Source organism: Megalobrama amblycephala, linkage group LG11 (assembly GCF_018812025.1).
Source record: "Megalobrama amblycephala isolate DHTTF-2021 linkage group LG11, ASM1881202v1, whole genome shotgun sequence".
Lineage (NCBI taxonomy): Eukaryota > Metazoa > Chordata > Actinopteri > Cypriniformes > Xenocyprididae > Megalobrama > Megalobrama amblycephala.
The window spans coordinates 23917582-23932410 of NC_063054.1; the positions used below are offsets into that span (position 1 = coordinate 23917582).

The 14829-nt window shown below is 36.4% G+C and overlaps 1 protein-coding gene across 17 annotated transcripts in view; it reads left to right on the forward strand.

The window, feature by feature from the left end:
- Positions 1-14829, forward strand: part of otofa (otoferlin a) — a 93476-nt gene that overhangs the window by 47325 nt on the left and 31322 nt on the right. For all 17 annotated transcript variants that reach the window (XM_048206860.1, XM_048206861.1, XM_048206853.1 and 14 more), the window contains exons 5-8: positions 1834-2030; positions 13167-13240; positions 13575-13701; positions 14209-14263. In XM_048206860.1, coding sequence (XP_048062817.1) covers positions 1834-2030; positions 13167-13240; positions 13575-13701; positions 14209-14263 — 453 coding nt within the window. The remainder of the gene's footprint in view (positions 1-1833; positions 2031-13166; positions 13241-13574; positions 13702-14208; positions 14264-14829) is intronic.

Here is a 14829-nt window from a genome sequence, read left to right on the forward strand (position 1 = left end):
TGCCCGTGATCTTCGGGCCCTTAGACGGCACTGCATCACATACAGGAATGCTACTGTAATGGAAATCACAACATGGGCTCAGGAATACTTCCAGAAAACATTGTCGGTGAACACAATCCACCGTGCCATTCGCCGTTGCTGGCTGAAACTCTATAGGTCAAAAAAGAAGCCATATCTAAACATGATCCAGAAGCGCAGGCGTTTTCTCTGGGCCAAGGCTCATTTAAAATGGACTGTGGCAAAGTGGAAAACTGTTCTGTGGTCAGACGAATCCAAATTTTAAGTTCTTTTTGGAAAACTGGGACGCCATGTCATCCGGACTAAAGAGGACAAGGACAACCCAAGTTGTTATCAGCGCTCAGTTCAGAAGCCTGCATCTCTGATGGTATGGGGTTGCATGAGTGCGTGTGGCATGGGCAGCTTACACATCTGGAAAGGCACCATCAATGCTGAAAAGTATATCCAAGTTCTAGAACAACATATGCTCCCATCCAGACGTCGTCTCTTTCAGGGAAGACCTTGCATTTTCCAACATGACAATGCCAGACCACATACTGCATCAATTACAACATCATGGCTGCGTAGAAGAAGGATCAGGGTACTGAAATGGCCAGCCTACAGTCCAGATCTTTCACCCATAGAAAACATTTGGCGCATCATAAAGAGGAAGATGCGACAAAGAAGACCTAAGACAGTTGAGCAACTAGAAGCCTGTATTAGACAAGAACGGGACAACATTCCTATTCCTAAACTTGAGCAACTTGTCTCCTCAGTCCCCAGATGTTTGCAGACTGTTATAAAAAGAAGAGGGGATGCCACACAGTGGTAAACATGGCCTTGTCCCAACTTTTTTGAGATGTGTTGATGCCATGAAATTTAAAATCAACCTATTTTTCCCTTAAAATGATAAATTTTCTCAGTTTAAACATGTGATATGTCATCTATGTTGTATTCTGAATAAAATATTGAAATTTGAAACTTCCACATCATTGCGTTTTGTTTTTATTCACAATTTGTACAGTGTCCCAACTTTTTTGCAATCGGGTTTGTATATTCTTATTAAAAAGTAAATTTCATTTTTGTTCAGAAGCCCACTTGAAATAACATGCTCAATAAGACAATTATATTTTAATTTTCAATAACAGATGATAAATGTTTATGTTTGTTGTAACATATTCTTATAGACATTTATATTATATTATTTTCAGTAGTCCACTTGAAAAAACATTTAGACATGCCTTGATGATGACGGGCTGTTGAATGCCTTGGGTGTGCGTTATTTTCTAATAATTCAGTGGAATGGAGTCAATTATTCTGCTTATACTATGGTTACAACACCTCAAGCCATTTGTCAGATTTTTGTTCTTAAAACACTCTCTTGTGTAGGACTAATTTCTTACGCATCTCATCCCATTCCTCCGTTGCTAATACTAAAACATCATTTTAGAGCTAATAACGGAGGTTTGAGCCATTGATAGCAGACTAATTAATGCAGTTGTTAATGCAGTTATTAGAGAGAGAGAGAGATTAAGCGTGTGAATTACCTGTGCACGTGCGCGTCTCTCAACAGTGTTCAGCAGCAGTGTCTCTACTAATAGCGAAACTGCAAGTTTATCTGCTTCAAGAACAGCGACGTTATTACCTCGCTAGTGAGAAATCTGTTCATGTAACTTTTAAGTTGCTATATTTTATTATATTATATTATATTATTTTATATTATATTATAGTCCACTTGAAAAAGATAGACATGCCTTAAATATTGAAGTTTTTACTGGGCATATTAATTTGACATACTGTATATTCATAATTAATCTTCTTGTTGTTGTATTTCAGACAAATATTTCCATAGAGATCAAATATCAGACCATGGACGGGAGTGTAAAGGTGTGGAGCGATGGTGAATTCCTTGATATTCCAGATGACTGTGATGGAACCTTCCAGTTTGAGACAGACAGTCTACTCTCTGGACGTAGCCAGAGCTCCGGGACATCACCTGGACGATCTATCCACGGCATTCCCACATTCCGCAAGTGAGTGTGTCATCATAGCCAGTCACTGTTATCACTGTTAACACAATCACCCTCATCATCATCACCTTTGGTATGCAGTGGTTTATATGGCACAGATAACTGTGTGATGAAGAAGATAATGATGTAATATAAGTCTAAGGTGTCCCCTGAATGTGTCTGTGAAGTTTCAGCTCAAAATACCCCATAGATTGTTTTAAATTAATTTTTTTAACTGCCTATTTTGGGGCATCATTAACTATGTGCCGATTCAGGCTGCGGCCCCTTTAAATCTCTTGCTCCCTGCCCCCCGAGCTCTCGACTATAATACAGTGCATAAACAAAGTTCACACAGCTAATATAACCCTCAAATGGATCTTTACAAGATGTTCGTCATGTATGCTGCATGCATGCTTCGGATCATGTCAGTATAGTATTTATTTGGATGTTTACATTTGATTCTGAATGAGTTTGATAGTGCTCCGTGGCTAAAGCTAACATTACACACTGTTCGAGAGATTTATAAAGAATGAAAATGTGTTTATGAATTATACAGACTGAAAGTGTTTAAAAATGAAAATAGCGACGGCTCTTGTCTCCGTGAATACAGTAATAAACGATGGTAACTTTAACCACATTTAACAGTACATTAGCAACATGCTAACGAAACATTTATAAAGACAATTTACAAATATCATTAAAAATATCATGATATCGTGGATCATGTCAGTTATTATTGCTCCATCTGCCATTTTTCGCTATTGTTCTTGCTTGCTTACCTAGTCTGATGATTCAGCTGTGCACAGATCCAGACGTTAATACTGCCTGCCCTTGTGTAATGCCTTGAACATGGGCTAGCATAAGCAAATATTGGGGGCGTACATATTAATGATCCTGACTGTTACGTAACAGTCAGTGTTATGTTGAGATTCGCCTGTTCTTCTGAGGTCTTTTAAACAAATGAGATTTACACAAGAAGGAGGAAACAATGGTGTTTGAGACTCACTGTATGTCATTTCCATGTACTGAACTCTTGTTATTCAACTATGCCAAGGTAAATTCAATTTTTTGATTCTAGGGCACCTTTAAGCATTCTTGCATATGTATTATCGTATTTGTCAAGTAAAGAGAGCTTTTATGGCATTCCTCTGTATGTAGAGATATACATTTTCTCTCTCTCTCTCTCTCTCTATATATATATATATATATATATGTGTATATATATATATATATATATATATATATATATATATATGTATATATATATATATATATATATATATATATATATATATATATATATATATATATACACTAGAGATGTTCCGATACCCCTTTTACCGATTCCGATACCTGAGCTCAGGGTATCGGCCGATACCGAGTACCGATCCGATACCTGGGTGTGTATCTGTATATATATATATACTACTAGCCCTGTATGATTTGATAGAATTATTTATGGTGTGCTTCAGACTTATCCCTTAATAAAACAAGAAGAAAAACATACAGTGAACTAGAGTATTTTTATTATCTGACATACATTTGTCAGTTATATTATTTATTTATTTTAAGTGAAAAAGAACTTCAAATGCAGCCACAAATCTAACATTGTAAACTGAAAAAGGTATATTAGTTTTACAATATAACTATAAAAACAGTGCAACAAATAAATCTAGGAATATAATTAGGCTATATAAGAAAATAATCTCTTTAAAACTTGAAGTCCAGAAACAATTTTGTTAAATAAAAATCTCACGTTTTCGACGACTGACAGCAGCTGGTCATCCAGAACAATAAACCCGACAATTTTGTCGGTTATCTTTATTTGTCTTTTGAAAACATTTCTCTTTGTTTGAATGAAGCTGGCACACCACATCCTTCTCCATCTTAAGCGCGTCAAACGCCCGAATCGCTCAATGCGCACCGCGTCATTCACGCGAATCGCGCGGCAGGGAGTCAATTCGCGTCTTTGCATTGACTTAACATAAATCACTCGCGCTTATCGCTTCATTCGCGTCTGGTGTGAACGCAGCATTAGCCTTTATGTAACCATTGTGTTGCGTGGGGTGACGCGTCTTCAAATGCTTTATTAAGTTATTTGTGTTAAAGTTGCCAATACTTGTGCCACTCGAAATTGCAGCATTGCATATGAGACATGTCGCCGTTTTACTGGTCTGAAATACTGCCAAACAGCAGACATAGCCTACTGCTAGCGCGTTTTCACTTCTCCGCTGCTTTTAACAGTGGTTGCTTGTGGCAACACAGCACAACTTCCTGTGTTTGCATTCTGAGCCGCGAAGAAGAATTGATTTCCGATTTGCTGCGTTAAGCAAAGATAGCGGGCACAACTAGGTATTGTTTAAGAAAATGGTATCGGATCGGTACGTGAGTTTAAATACTCGCCGATACCGATGCCAGAAATTTTTGCGGTATCGGTGGTATTTCCGATACTAGTATCGGAATCGGAACAACCCTAATATACACACTAGGGCTGGATGATTCATCGAAAAGTAATTGAAACCGAAATTTAGATCCTCTATCCAACTTTATTTTCCCATGTCGTTATTTAGTTTTTTTTAATCCTGTTAATACTTTCCCCATTAAAACATACTACCACGTGTATAATTACTTGACTCCGCCCCGTCCAATCAGTGGCATGGAAGCAACAGAGGCGAACTCGAACGCTGAGTCAACACACACAGACAGACAGCGAGCCCCAAAGTGAGATCACATTCGCTTGCGTCTTCACTAAGCTTTGTCAATTGTATGTGTTTTAAGGCTTGCCAGTTTGAACATTCAAACGATTTTACACCATTGGATGTGTATCATTATATTGAGCTACTGCGCTGATGCATTGTGACACATGAACACTCATACAGACAGTAGCTGCACATCACGCGAAGATCGCGCACACAGAGAGGAGTGCAGAAACTCGTTGTCATCGCTGTCCTTTATCACTAAAGTAGCTTAGAAACTCAAAAGTTATAGCATATATTTTTCTACTTTTGAAGTAACTATTTACAACCCGCAGCTTCACAATTAATAGAGAGATGGTATGACTAATTCACACACGCAATCACTCTCATTAATGCATTCAAATAAAAGTACTGGTACTGTGCTAATTTATCTGTATCTGATTTATAATAAGCAGAAATCTGTAAGAAATGTTACGAACCATAGATAAAATAGCTGCTGAAAGTGAGCTGTTATGTCAGAGCACTCTTTCATTAGGAAAAAACCTTTAATAGCCATGCATATTTACAGTACAAACCTTGTCAGTGAGCTATGAGGGCAAAAAAAAAGCACAAAAAAAAAATGGTTCATTAATCGTAATCGAGGTAAAATGTTAAATTAATCTAGATTTTGATTTTAGGTCATATCGTCCAGCCCTAATACATACATTTTTGCTGAGTAATGAAGACATGGATGACTTGAATGTGTGGGATGTATTGATTTCTGCTAAGCCTTCCAGTCTCCACAGGGCCTTTAATCCATAAATTATAACCATTTACAAACACAACACTATTCCATCATGGTTTGTGTGTGGGCACCATTAGTGTTTTTGTGTGGATATGTTTACATACGGATGTGTATGAATGATTAATGTTAGAAAAATCTATATTGGGGAGTTGTTAAAAGGTCCTCTTAGGAAAATTAGAGCAGCCACAATAGAGATTTTCAGTGCTTTTTAATTGTTGTTTGGATTGTTTTGAAAGCCCTGTTCCATTTAGATATTGTATTTGATGATGGCAATTAATTAGTCATTGTTCAACCAACAAGCCACATTATTATTGAAAGAAATAGTGATTCTGGAATCTTTGTGTTAGATTCATGTTCACTTAAGCATGTGATGAAAGGTGATGTTTTTATCTCTATCACCTTGCTTGTCTCTCATTTCACACTTCAAATTCTTCTATATGACTGCAACTTCTTATGTCTTCACTCAAGATTCACTGTCATGAGATAAATTGATGCAATTAGATTGAGACAGTTAATATCTATATGCTATTTTGTTCATGTTGCCTCTGGAAATGGGCCTTATCTACATGCATGATAATTTCTTGTTAAAGAGTTATTAATACAGCAACTTTAGCATATTTTAATATACAGTAGCATTAATTAACTGCAGATGGTAACAGTAAATGAGAAGAGACAACGAAAGGAGAAGAGAAGGAAGCATTCAGGTCTGAATAAATAGGATGTGATGTGACAGTTTATTATGCATTGCGTAGTTGGCAAAGATGACAGCTGCTTAGTCAGACAAACAAACACACACATACACACCGAAAAAGTCAGTTTATTTTCTCCCAACAATGCATTTGGAGTCCTTATACAACATATTTCCTGTTGTTGACCAGCAGTGAGCACAAAACCACTGTCTTTGATGCTTTATAGATGACTTTTGAGCTCACACCAAGAGTTTGCTACAGCACCTTCAAGGACTGTGCATCTTCCTATAGTTATGAACTGAATATAATTTAACATGTTTTTTTAAGAATTTTACTATTTTCATTTCACAGAAATTAGCATCTTTAACACTTTGAGGAAATAATATTTAGGACAAAATGTATGTATTTGTGTATCTATTTAGAAATGTTGGACAATCTGGATACTGAAAAATATCTCTAAAAGATATTTCTTTTAGACACTTAAACATTACTATAACATATTACAGTCATGTTAATTCAGTCATGTTAAGTAATGTTTTTTGGGGGGAAAAAGATGTAACCACAGTTTTTAGTTTACCTGACATTTGCCTTTTTAATAATGTAACCCACTGTCCTCACTTGATCTTCATTCCTGGTGCTGTTTCATTATTGATTACAAGTCTTAGTTGTACGGTTTTACTTTTAAAAGTGTGTGAGTTCTTTTGGTTTTTCTCTATAAAGAAAGTGTGTGCGCGCGCGCGTGTGTGTGTGTGTGTGTGTGCGTGTGTGTGTGTGTGTGTGTGTGTTGTACAGCTGAAGTTGCCAGAAGCCAGTGGGACGTAGTGAAACTTCTGATCTGAAGTAACTGCTAGTCCTCTCTAATGACTAGACCCATCTCTCATCTTCACCTCTCTCTCTCTTCCAACTCATCTCTGATTTATCTATTTCTAACTTTTCTCTCATTCATTCCAGTTTCTTTCCCTATAGAATCATGAGTCTGTGGCTACTTGAACTTGCACTGAAAATGCGCCTTTCATACTCAGATATTCTGTATGTAACAGTCCAATGTCCATGTACAGTTGCAGGAAAAAGTTATCATTATTCACAAGAAACACTGACAGAAATCTTTTATTTCGCAACAGGCAAAGCCCTCTTGGAGGATGGCTCTGACCACCTCCAAATGTATTTGTCTATTGTTGTAACTTATTTGAAGATTACATCAAATTAATGATAAATGTATGCCAAAATCTAGGTAAATCCTCAACTTTCCATTTAAGTATTGGACTAAGAATAAGACTTATATCCAAGGCTATATTTAAATGGCTGTGAACGATTTACATTGCTATTATCTCATTGTAAGCACATGTATGTGTGTGGTATATCTACAGTCTTTGTTTTCCATCATTTTATAAGGGTTTTGTTCTTTTCTTTACATCATTTGAAGAGCTCAACAAAACCACCTGCATCATTGAACCAACATGAAAAAGCTTTTGATACCTCAATTGGACCATCCAGTTTCTATCTGCCTTTTGTGTACAACATCATTATCATATAGAGAACATTGTATGTTTACCCTCAGCATTAGATGAGGTGCTTTCATGTTTGAGTAAAGCAGGAATTACCACCCAGCTTGGAAAAAAACAAACAAACATTTTAATCTGTCCTAAGGTGGTTTTAGCTGGACAGACTGGGAGACTAGCCGTCTGAATAGCTAAAACTAATGCCAGCTTAAAGACCAGCTAAACTGGTTTAAACCATCTATTCACATGCTGGTTTAAGCTGTCAGAATAGCTAGTTCTCATCAGATTCATAGATTCATTGTCATAGTCGGCTGTTTGTAAGGTAACCTTAATCACGAAAGCGAGAGCATTATTCTCCTGAGCTTGGTGCAGTGACGGGCAAAAGCTTGCAGTCAAATGAAACTTTACAGAACAAAGGGATTTTCACAGGGATGTTTTTCACTTTAGAGCCACTGCATTACTCTAGTGGTTCAGTTTGCTGTCTTTGTTACAGAGTAATGTTCAGCCACCATCGCTTCGTTCTTTTGTTCTTCTCTCCTCCTTCTTGCATAAAACTGTCGCTTCGAACCCCCCGCACACACTTTATAAACTAGGGCACAAAAGCTCAAAGGCGCTCGTTATTCAATAATTCATTACTTTAATAGAGTGTCACATTGATGAAACAGAATTGTGCTTCTTATTCATTTACGCATTGCTCTAAATGGAAAAAATGGCAAAAAATACAAATGAGACTCATTAAAACAAGCACTTTAGTGTAAGAATCTCTCTGGAATAAGGTTTAAAATGTCTACTTATTTAAAAGGTGATTTATATTTATAATTTTACAGTGACCCAGAGGGAAAAGTAATTGTGTCAATACTGTACGTTACACCACAACTTTGTCCTAATCAGTGATTTGACATAAAGAACAGGCTTTGAGTTACTGTTTTAGCTCAGTTTTTGTCACCAGAGAAACTCGCCTCAGACACCAAGATCTCCTAAGCGCTTGAGTGATACATAATTCATTATGATGCTTTATGCTTTTCAATGCCTGACATTTATCTTTGTTTAAATGTATTGCTGTATATTTATTTCATGTCATGGGTGAGAAATGGCCAGTGATATACACAGAGTCTTTTCATTGACGTGAATGATCTTCTCTATTTTTCTGTCTGTGCCTTTATCCTAAGGTGAGTTTAGCTGGTCTTCAAGCCTGGTTAAGATGGTTTAGCTGTAATGTGTTGTGTATTACAGTAGCTGCATAATCACACACATGAGCACAGTTTGTGATCACTGACTTTTTGTGCATCCCAGTTTAGCATCTTCACTCATGAAATCTAAAATGTCATCTGAGTTCACCCCCACACACTAAATAATATGCAAAGGTCACTCTTCAGTAAACAGGGAGAAGGAGGATTACACTCTTTATTAAAGTGGATTTGTCGTTTTCCAAAGGTTTTACTTCTTAAGGGACAGTCAATGTAGATATACTGAGATTGATTATATGAAAACCACATGAAAGTGCAGCATTTGGCATTTAATGATGTAATTACATTTTTTTTATTTATTTGTCTCAAGTGCTTCACCGACTGACAGTGTCCACAAATGTTCTTCACATAGGCATTAAAAAATAGTGTCTGCTCCATTGTGTGCAGCTCAAAGCGCAATCTGAGACTCTGGCTTTGTTCTCTGTAGCAACACTGCTTGTCAGACTGATGGTTTCCTGACCATCCTATCTTGACTAAACAAGTTAGTGCTGAAAGTCTGAACTACATAAAGTATGTACAGCTAGACCTACTGGAGGGATATTGCATGTGACACAGAATTATCTCCAACAAGTCCCAAAGACCTGGAGAACTGCTGTTGTTTGTGCTGTGGGTTGCCTGTTTCTCCTTGACTGCTGAAGTGAAGCCTTTGATTAAACAGAGCTGGTCTCATCACGCTCTAAAAATCATCTAATTAGTGTTAGGTTACCTTATCATGTCTAGATACAATCCAGTCTTTTCTTCTTGATTTTGTCCAAACTAATCATAGTCTAAGTGAAAGCCCAAGCATAGCATTTTTTTTTGTGTGGTGACCCCGAGATGACTTTGTTTAGGTTAAGAAACTGTTATTTTCTGTTACAGTTAAATTGTACATCTGATAAGCCAAGGACATTTGTACACATTTGTAATTGGTAAAAGGAATCATACTTATAGAATGTAGAAAATGGAAATTTGTATGCATAATTTGTATATATATATATATATATATATATATATATATATATATATATATATATCTTTAAATAAGAGACAGCATTTAAAAATATATTATTTTATTAATGTAAAAGTCTTTATTGTCACTTGATCAATTTCTGGATATACAGGTGCTGGTCATATAATTAGAATATCATCAAAAAGTTGATTTATTTCACTAATTCCATTCAAAAAGTGAAACTTGTATATTATATTCATTCATTACACACAGACTGATATATTTCAAATGTTTATTTCTTTTAATTTTGATGATTATAACTGACAACTAAGGAAAATCCCAAATTCAGTATCTCAGAAAATTAGAATACTGGGAAAAGGTTCAATATTGAAGACACCTGGTGCCACACTCTAATCAGCTAATTAACTCAAAACACCTGCAAAGGCCTTTAAATGGTCTCTCAGTCTAGTTCTGTAGGCTACACAATCATGGGGAAGACTGCTGACTTGACAGTTGTCCAAAAGATGACCATTGACACCTTGCACAAGGAGGGCAAGACACAAAAGGTCATTGCAAAAGAGACTGGCTTTTCACAGAGCTGTGTCCAAGCACATTAATAGAGAGGTGAAGGGAAGGAAAAGATGTGGTAGAAAAACGTGTACAAGCAATAGGGATAACCGCACCCTGGAGAGGATTGTGAAACAAAACCCATTCAAAAATGTGGGGGAGATTCACAAAGAGTGGACTGCAGCTGGAGTCAGTGCTTCAAGAACCACTACACACAGTCGTATGCAAGACATGGGTTTCAGCTGTCGCATTCCTTGTGTCAAGCCACTCTTGAACAACAGACAACGTCAGAAGCGTCTAAAGACAAAAAGGACTGGACTGCTGCTGAGTGGTCCAAAGTTATGTTCTCTGATGAAAGTAAATTTTGCATTTCCTTTGGAAATCAGGGTCCCAGAGTCTGGAAGAAGAGAGGAGAGGCACACAATCCACGTTGCTTGAGGTCCAGTGTAAAGTTTCCACAGTCAGTGATGGTTTGGGGTGCCATGTCATCTGCTGGTGTTGGTCCACTGTGTTTTCTGAGGTCCAAGGTCAACACAGCCATATACCAGGAAGTTTTAGAGCACTTCATGCTTCCTGCTGCTGACCACCTGAGCAGTGCCACAGACTGATTGACTCCATGCCACACCGCTTTGCTGCAGTAATTCAGGCAAAAGGAGCCCCAACTAAGTATTGAGTGCTGTACATGCTCATACTTTTTATGTTCATACTTTTCAGTTGGCCAAGATTTCTAAAAATCCTTTCTTTGTATTGGTCTTAAGTAATATTCAAATTTTCTGAGATACTGAATTTGGGATTTTCCTTAGTTGTCAGTTATAATCATCAAAATTAAAAGAAATAAACATTTGAAATATATCAGTCTGTGTGTAATGAATGAATATAATATACAAGTTTCACTTTTTGAATGGAATTAGTGAAATAAATCTACTTTTTGATGATATTCTAATTATATGACCAGCACCTGTATGTATTAATTTCTTAAAAAAAAAAACTAACTGACCCCAAATTTTTGAACAGTTGTGTATATAGATTTATATAACGGTAGTTTACTGTATCAGATTTTAGTAATTGTATAAGACACATCTGTAAGAGAGTGAGAGTGAGTGAGTAAGTGAGAGAGTGAGTGAGTGTTTCCGTGTGAGTGTGTATCTATGTGTTGTGTGTGTGTGTGTGTGTGTGTGTGTGTGTGTGTGTGTGTGTGTGTGTGTGTGTGTGTGTGTGTGTGTGAGGTCACATACTCTCCTGTTACTTTTTCACTCATACCTGGTCAACATCTCAGGTTCTCCCTTATTGTCGATGCCCATTTAGTTTGAGAAGTATCTCTTTGCCTGTGCATTTATTTGTTTTTTTGCTTGGATCTGGACGAGCCACTGAAAATGGACATATAGTAAACATTCTAGTCAGGAATACCTCTTTTTTTTACCCCAGTTGGCTCAGTACACATATTTCTCTATTGGTCAGTCTTTGGTGGTTGTCAGTGTTTGGTGAGTATCCTGTATATGTGTTTTTTGTTGGAGAGTTTATAGCAATGTGAGAAAAAACTTTTTTTTTTTCTGTTGTGCAGTTCATAGACTAAACTAAACCTGCTTAATTCATGAGTTCAGCTGATAAGAACAACTTATATATATATAATCATGCACTAAGTAACCAGGTTCACCCTGTAAAGCATGTAATTTCTATATTTTGTTCTCATATTAAGACAATCTTTTGTTTGATATGACTTCATTTTTGGCTCTGTATGTATTTTAGAGTGGTGTTTGACTTATGAATAGTTCACCTTTAAAAAGTGAATTGCTGGACTTCTAGAAAAAAAATGTTATCTTTATGAATTTCTACTAATGGATAAAAACTTGCAAGCTCTAAATACTTTCTCTTCAGTGTCACTTTGAGATTCAACAAAACAGATTCCAGATATGCTTCCACCAAGACTGAGATGCAAGTAATGACTAAATTACATAATTATGTTTGAAATTGTTGAAAAAAGTATTTCCATAATCAGTCCTCACTTGACAGGTGATGTCTTATTATTTGGTGATCTATGTAATTCATCCAAATGATGGAGAAGTCACTGTGATCCATTTTCACTCTGTTTAAAATGTTCAAAGGAAATAAAGGAACAAAACGGTCTGGATTTCTTTCATCTTGTCCTGAGAAAGTATCTATATCCACAGATCACAGCTAATTGGAGAATTGTGCCCATCTTGTTGAATAATTAAGGACCGTTATTTGTCCAGCCGGCTTGTGACATCATCAGGCCTTTGTAGGTGAACTGATATCTAATCACCATAATATCAGTGCAGAGTTATTGGACACCACTGGGACTATTGTGAGTGGGGTCTCGCTGTTGAAACGAGTGTCTTGTCTGAGTGATAAATATCACAGAAATTTTCCGTCACGGGAAAACTTATCGTGCTCCAGCAGTGATGATTTGATTGCACTCCAGCACTCTCTGTAAGAGAATAAACTGCTTTTTTATGTGTATATAAAAGATAAAACTTGGACTGCAGATCAAACATTTGTATATGGAAACTACTTATCTATTGCGCTACCTATGTGTACCTATGTTGTGGAATGTCACTGCTTTTTTATTCAGTATCTATGTAGCATAATCATATTTCTTAGTTTAAACTGGTATAAATTATTCAGTGTTTGAGAGGCCCAGAGATAGATGTGATTTTAAAACTAATCTCAGTGCACATATTGTGACTTTTTTTCCTATTTGTGCACATCTAAAGGTTTGTTTTGTATTGTAGGACAGGAAAAGGAGTGTTTTCAGCCATGAAGCTGGGCAAGACACGTAGCTCCAAAGATGACCACAAAAAAGGAGGTAAATACATTAGAAACTAATGCAGATGTATTTATTTATTTATTTATTTATTGGATGGGACAGAAAAGCAGTAACCAAACTAAAATGGTTTTTACAGTAGCTTACTGAGTATTTGTGTCTTCATCTTGATACCCAAATGTCTGTTTTTTGTTTCACTTTAGTGCTCAAAGCGAACTGAAGCTCAGGTTTATTATACTTTTATTACAATTGTACTTTAAATCAGTGGTTCTCAATTGGTTTTGCTTCAGGAGATTTTACATTTGACATCAATAGGAAAGACTAAAGAATCATAAACTAACATGCACTATCAACTCAGCTGTACTCTTGTGCACAGATGACCCTGCCATTTTGGATGCAGAAGATCTGGATCGAAAGGCCATGCGTCTGGGCGGTGGGCTTGACCCTGATACCATATCACTGGCCTCTGTTACTGCAGTAACCACTAATGTCTCCAACAAAAGGTCACATATCTGATGTGCACATGGTGTATTTTTAAAGCAGTACATAAGTTTATCTGTTTGCATCCTTTGAAAATGTCACAGTGAAGAAAAACCTCAGTATTTCTTTTTCTGAAAGCTCTTTTTTTTGTTTTCTTTCAAACCTTATTCAGTTCATTTGTGAAGAAAGAATAGTTTATAGCTTTTAAATTTGGCCTATCAGTCTAATGTTTTCTTTTATGTGATTTCTTTAAAAATACAATTAATACACAGTCTCAGAACAGTTGAATAATTTGTAACTTGGCCAACATGATATTGAACATTTTTTTTAGTTTGTATTTTATTTGTTATTTTTAATTTTTTTTTAATTTTTTTATCAAATATTAATAATAAATTGAGATCAATTTGAATCGGAGACCTTGTTCAGCATAACATGTAATTAATTAATTGTAGCTAATCAATGACTAATCAATTGACAGGCCTAGTTCAAATGTATTTCATGAAGTTCTATCTTCACTTCTTGTTTTTCAGATCAAAGCCTGACATTAAGATGGAGGCCAGTTCAGGGCGTCCTGTGGATTATCAGGTATGAAGAGAGACAAAAGCAGATAGAGAGGCAGGGAAGCTAAATAACATTCCCACAGACAATATCTGCACAGCCTTGAATTGCCAAGCAGACATGTTAAACCAGTGGCATTTATCCTTGAGTAGTGTTTTCTGCTCAAAGCCCTGAATATACAGAGCCGTCCCAAATAAACAACATCGGCCTTGAGCTTCAGTGTTTCAGAGAAGCCTTTGATGTTTACTTGCTAATTGTCTTCTGCATGGCTGTTGTGTTGAGCAGTTGAATTGCAAATTCGTTTCAGTACTGGCACTGTGTAATTCCTTTAAATGCAGGAAATCCATATATCCCCTGTGTGCTGTGTAAGTGTTTTTTAGGTCTTTTTTTTTTATTATTTTCTTATCTCTAACAGTTCGTATTTTGCTGGAGGTTGGGAACTCTTTGCTTCTCTGTATTTCTCTTACATTAACTTTTGGGACTTGTTTGCAGAATAAATCACTGTAGCAATTAAGTACTATTATTGTCTGAATTCTTCTGGAATCAAGTTTCTGTGGAGAGAAGTTTATTTGTTTAAATGCGTTTCATAGAAA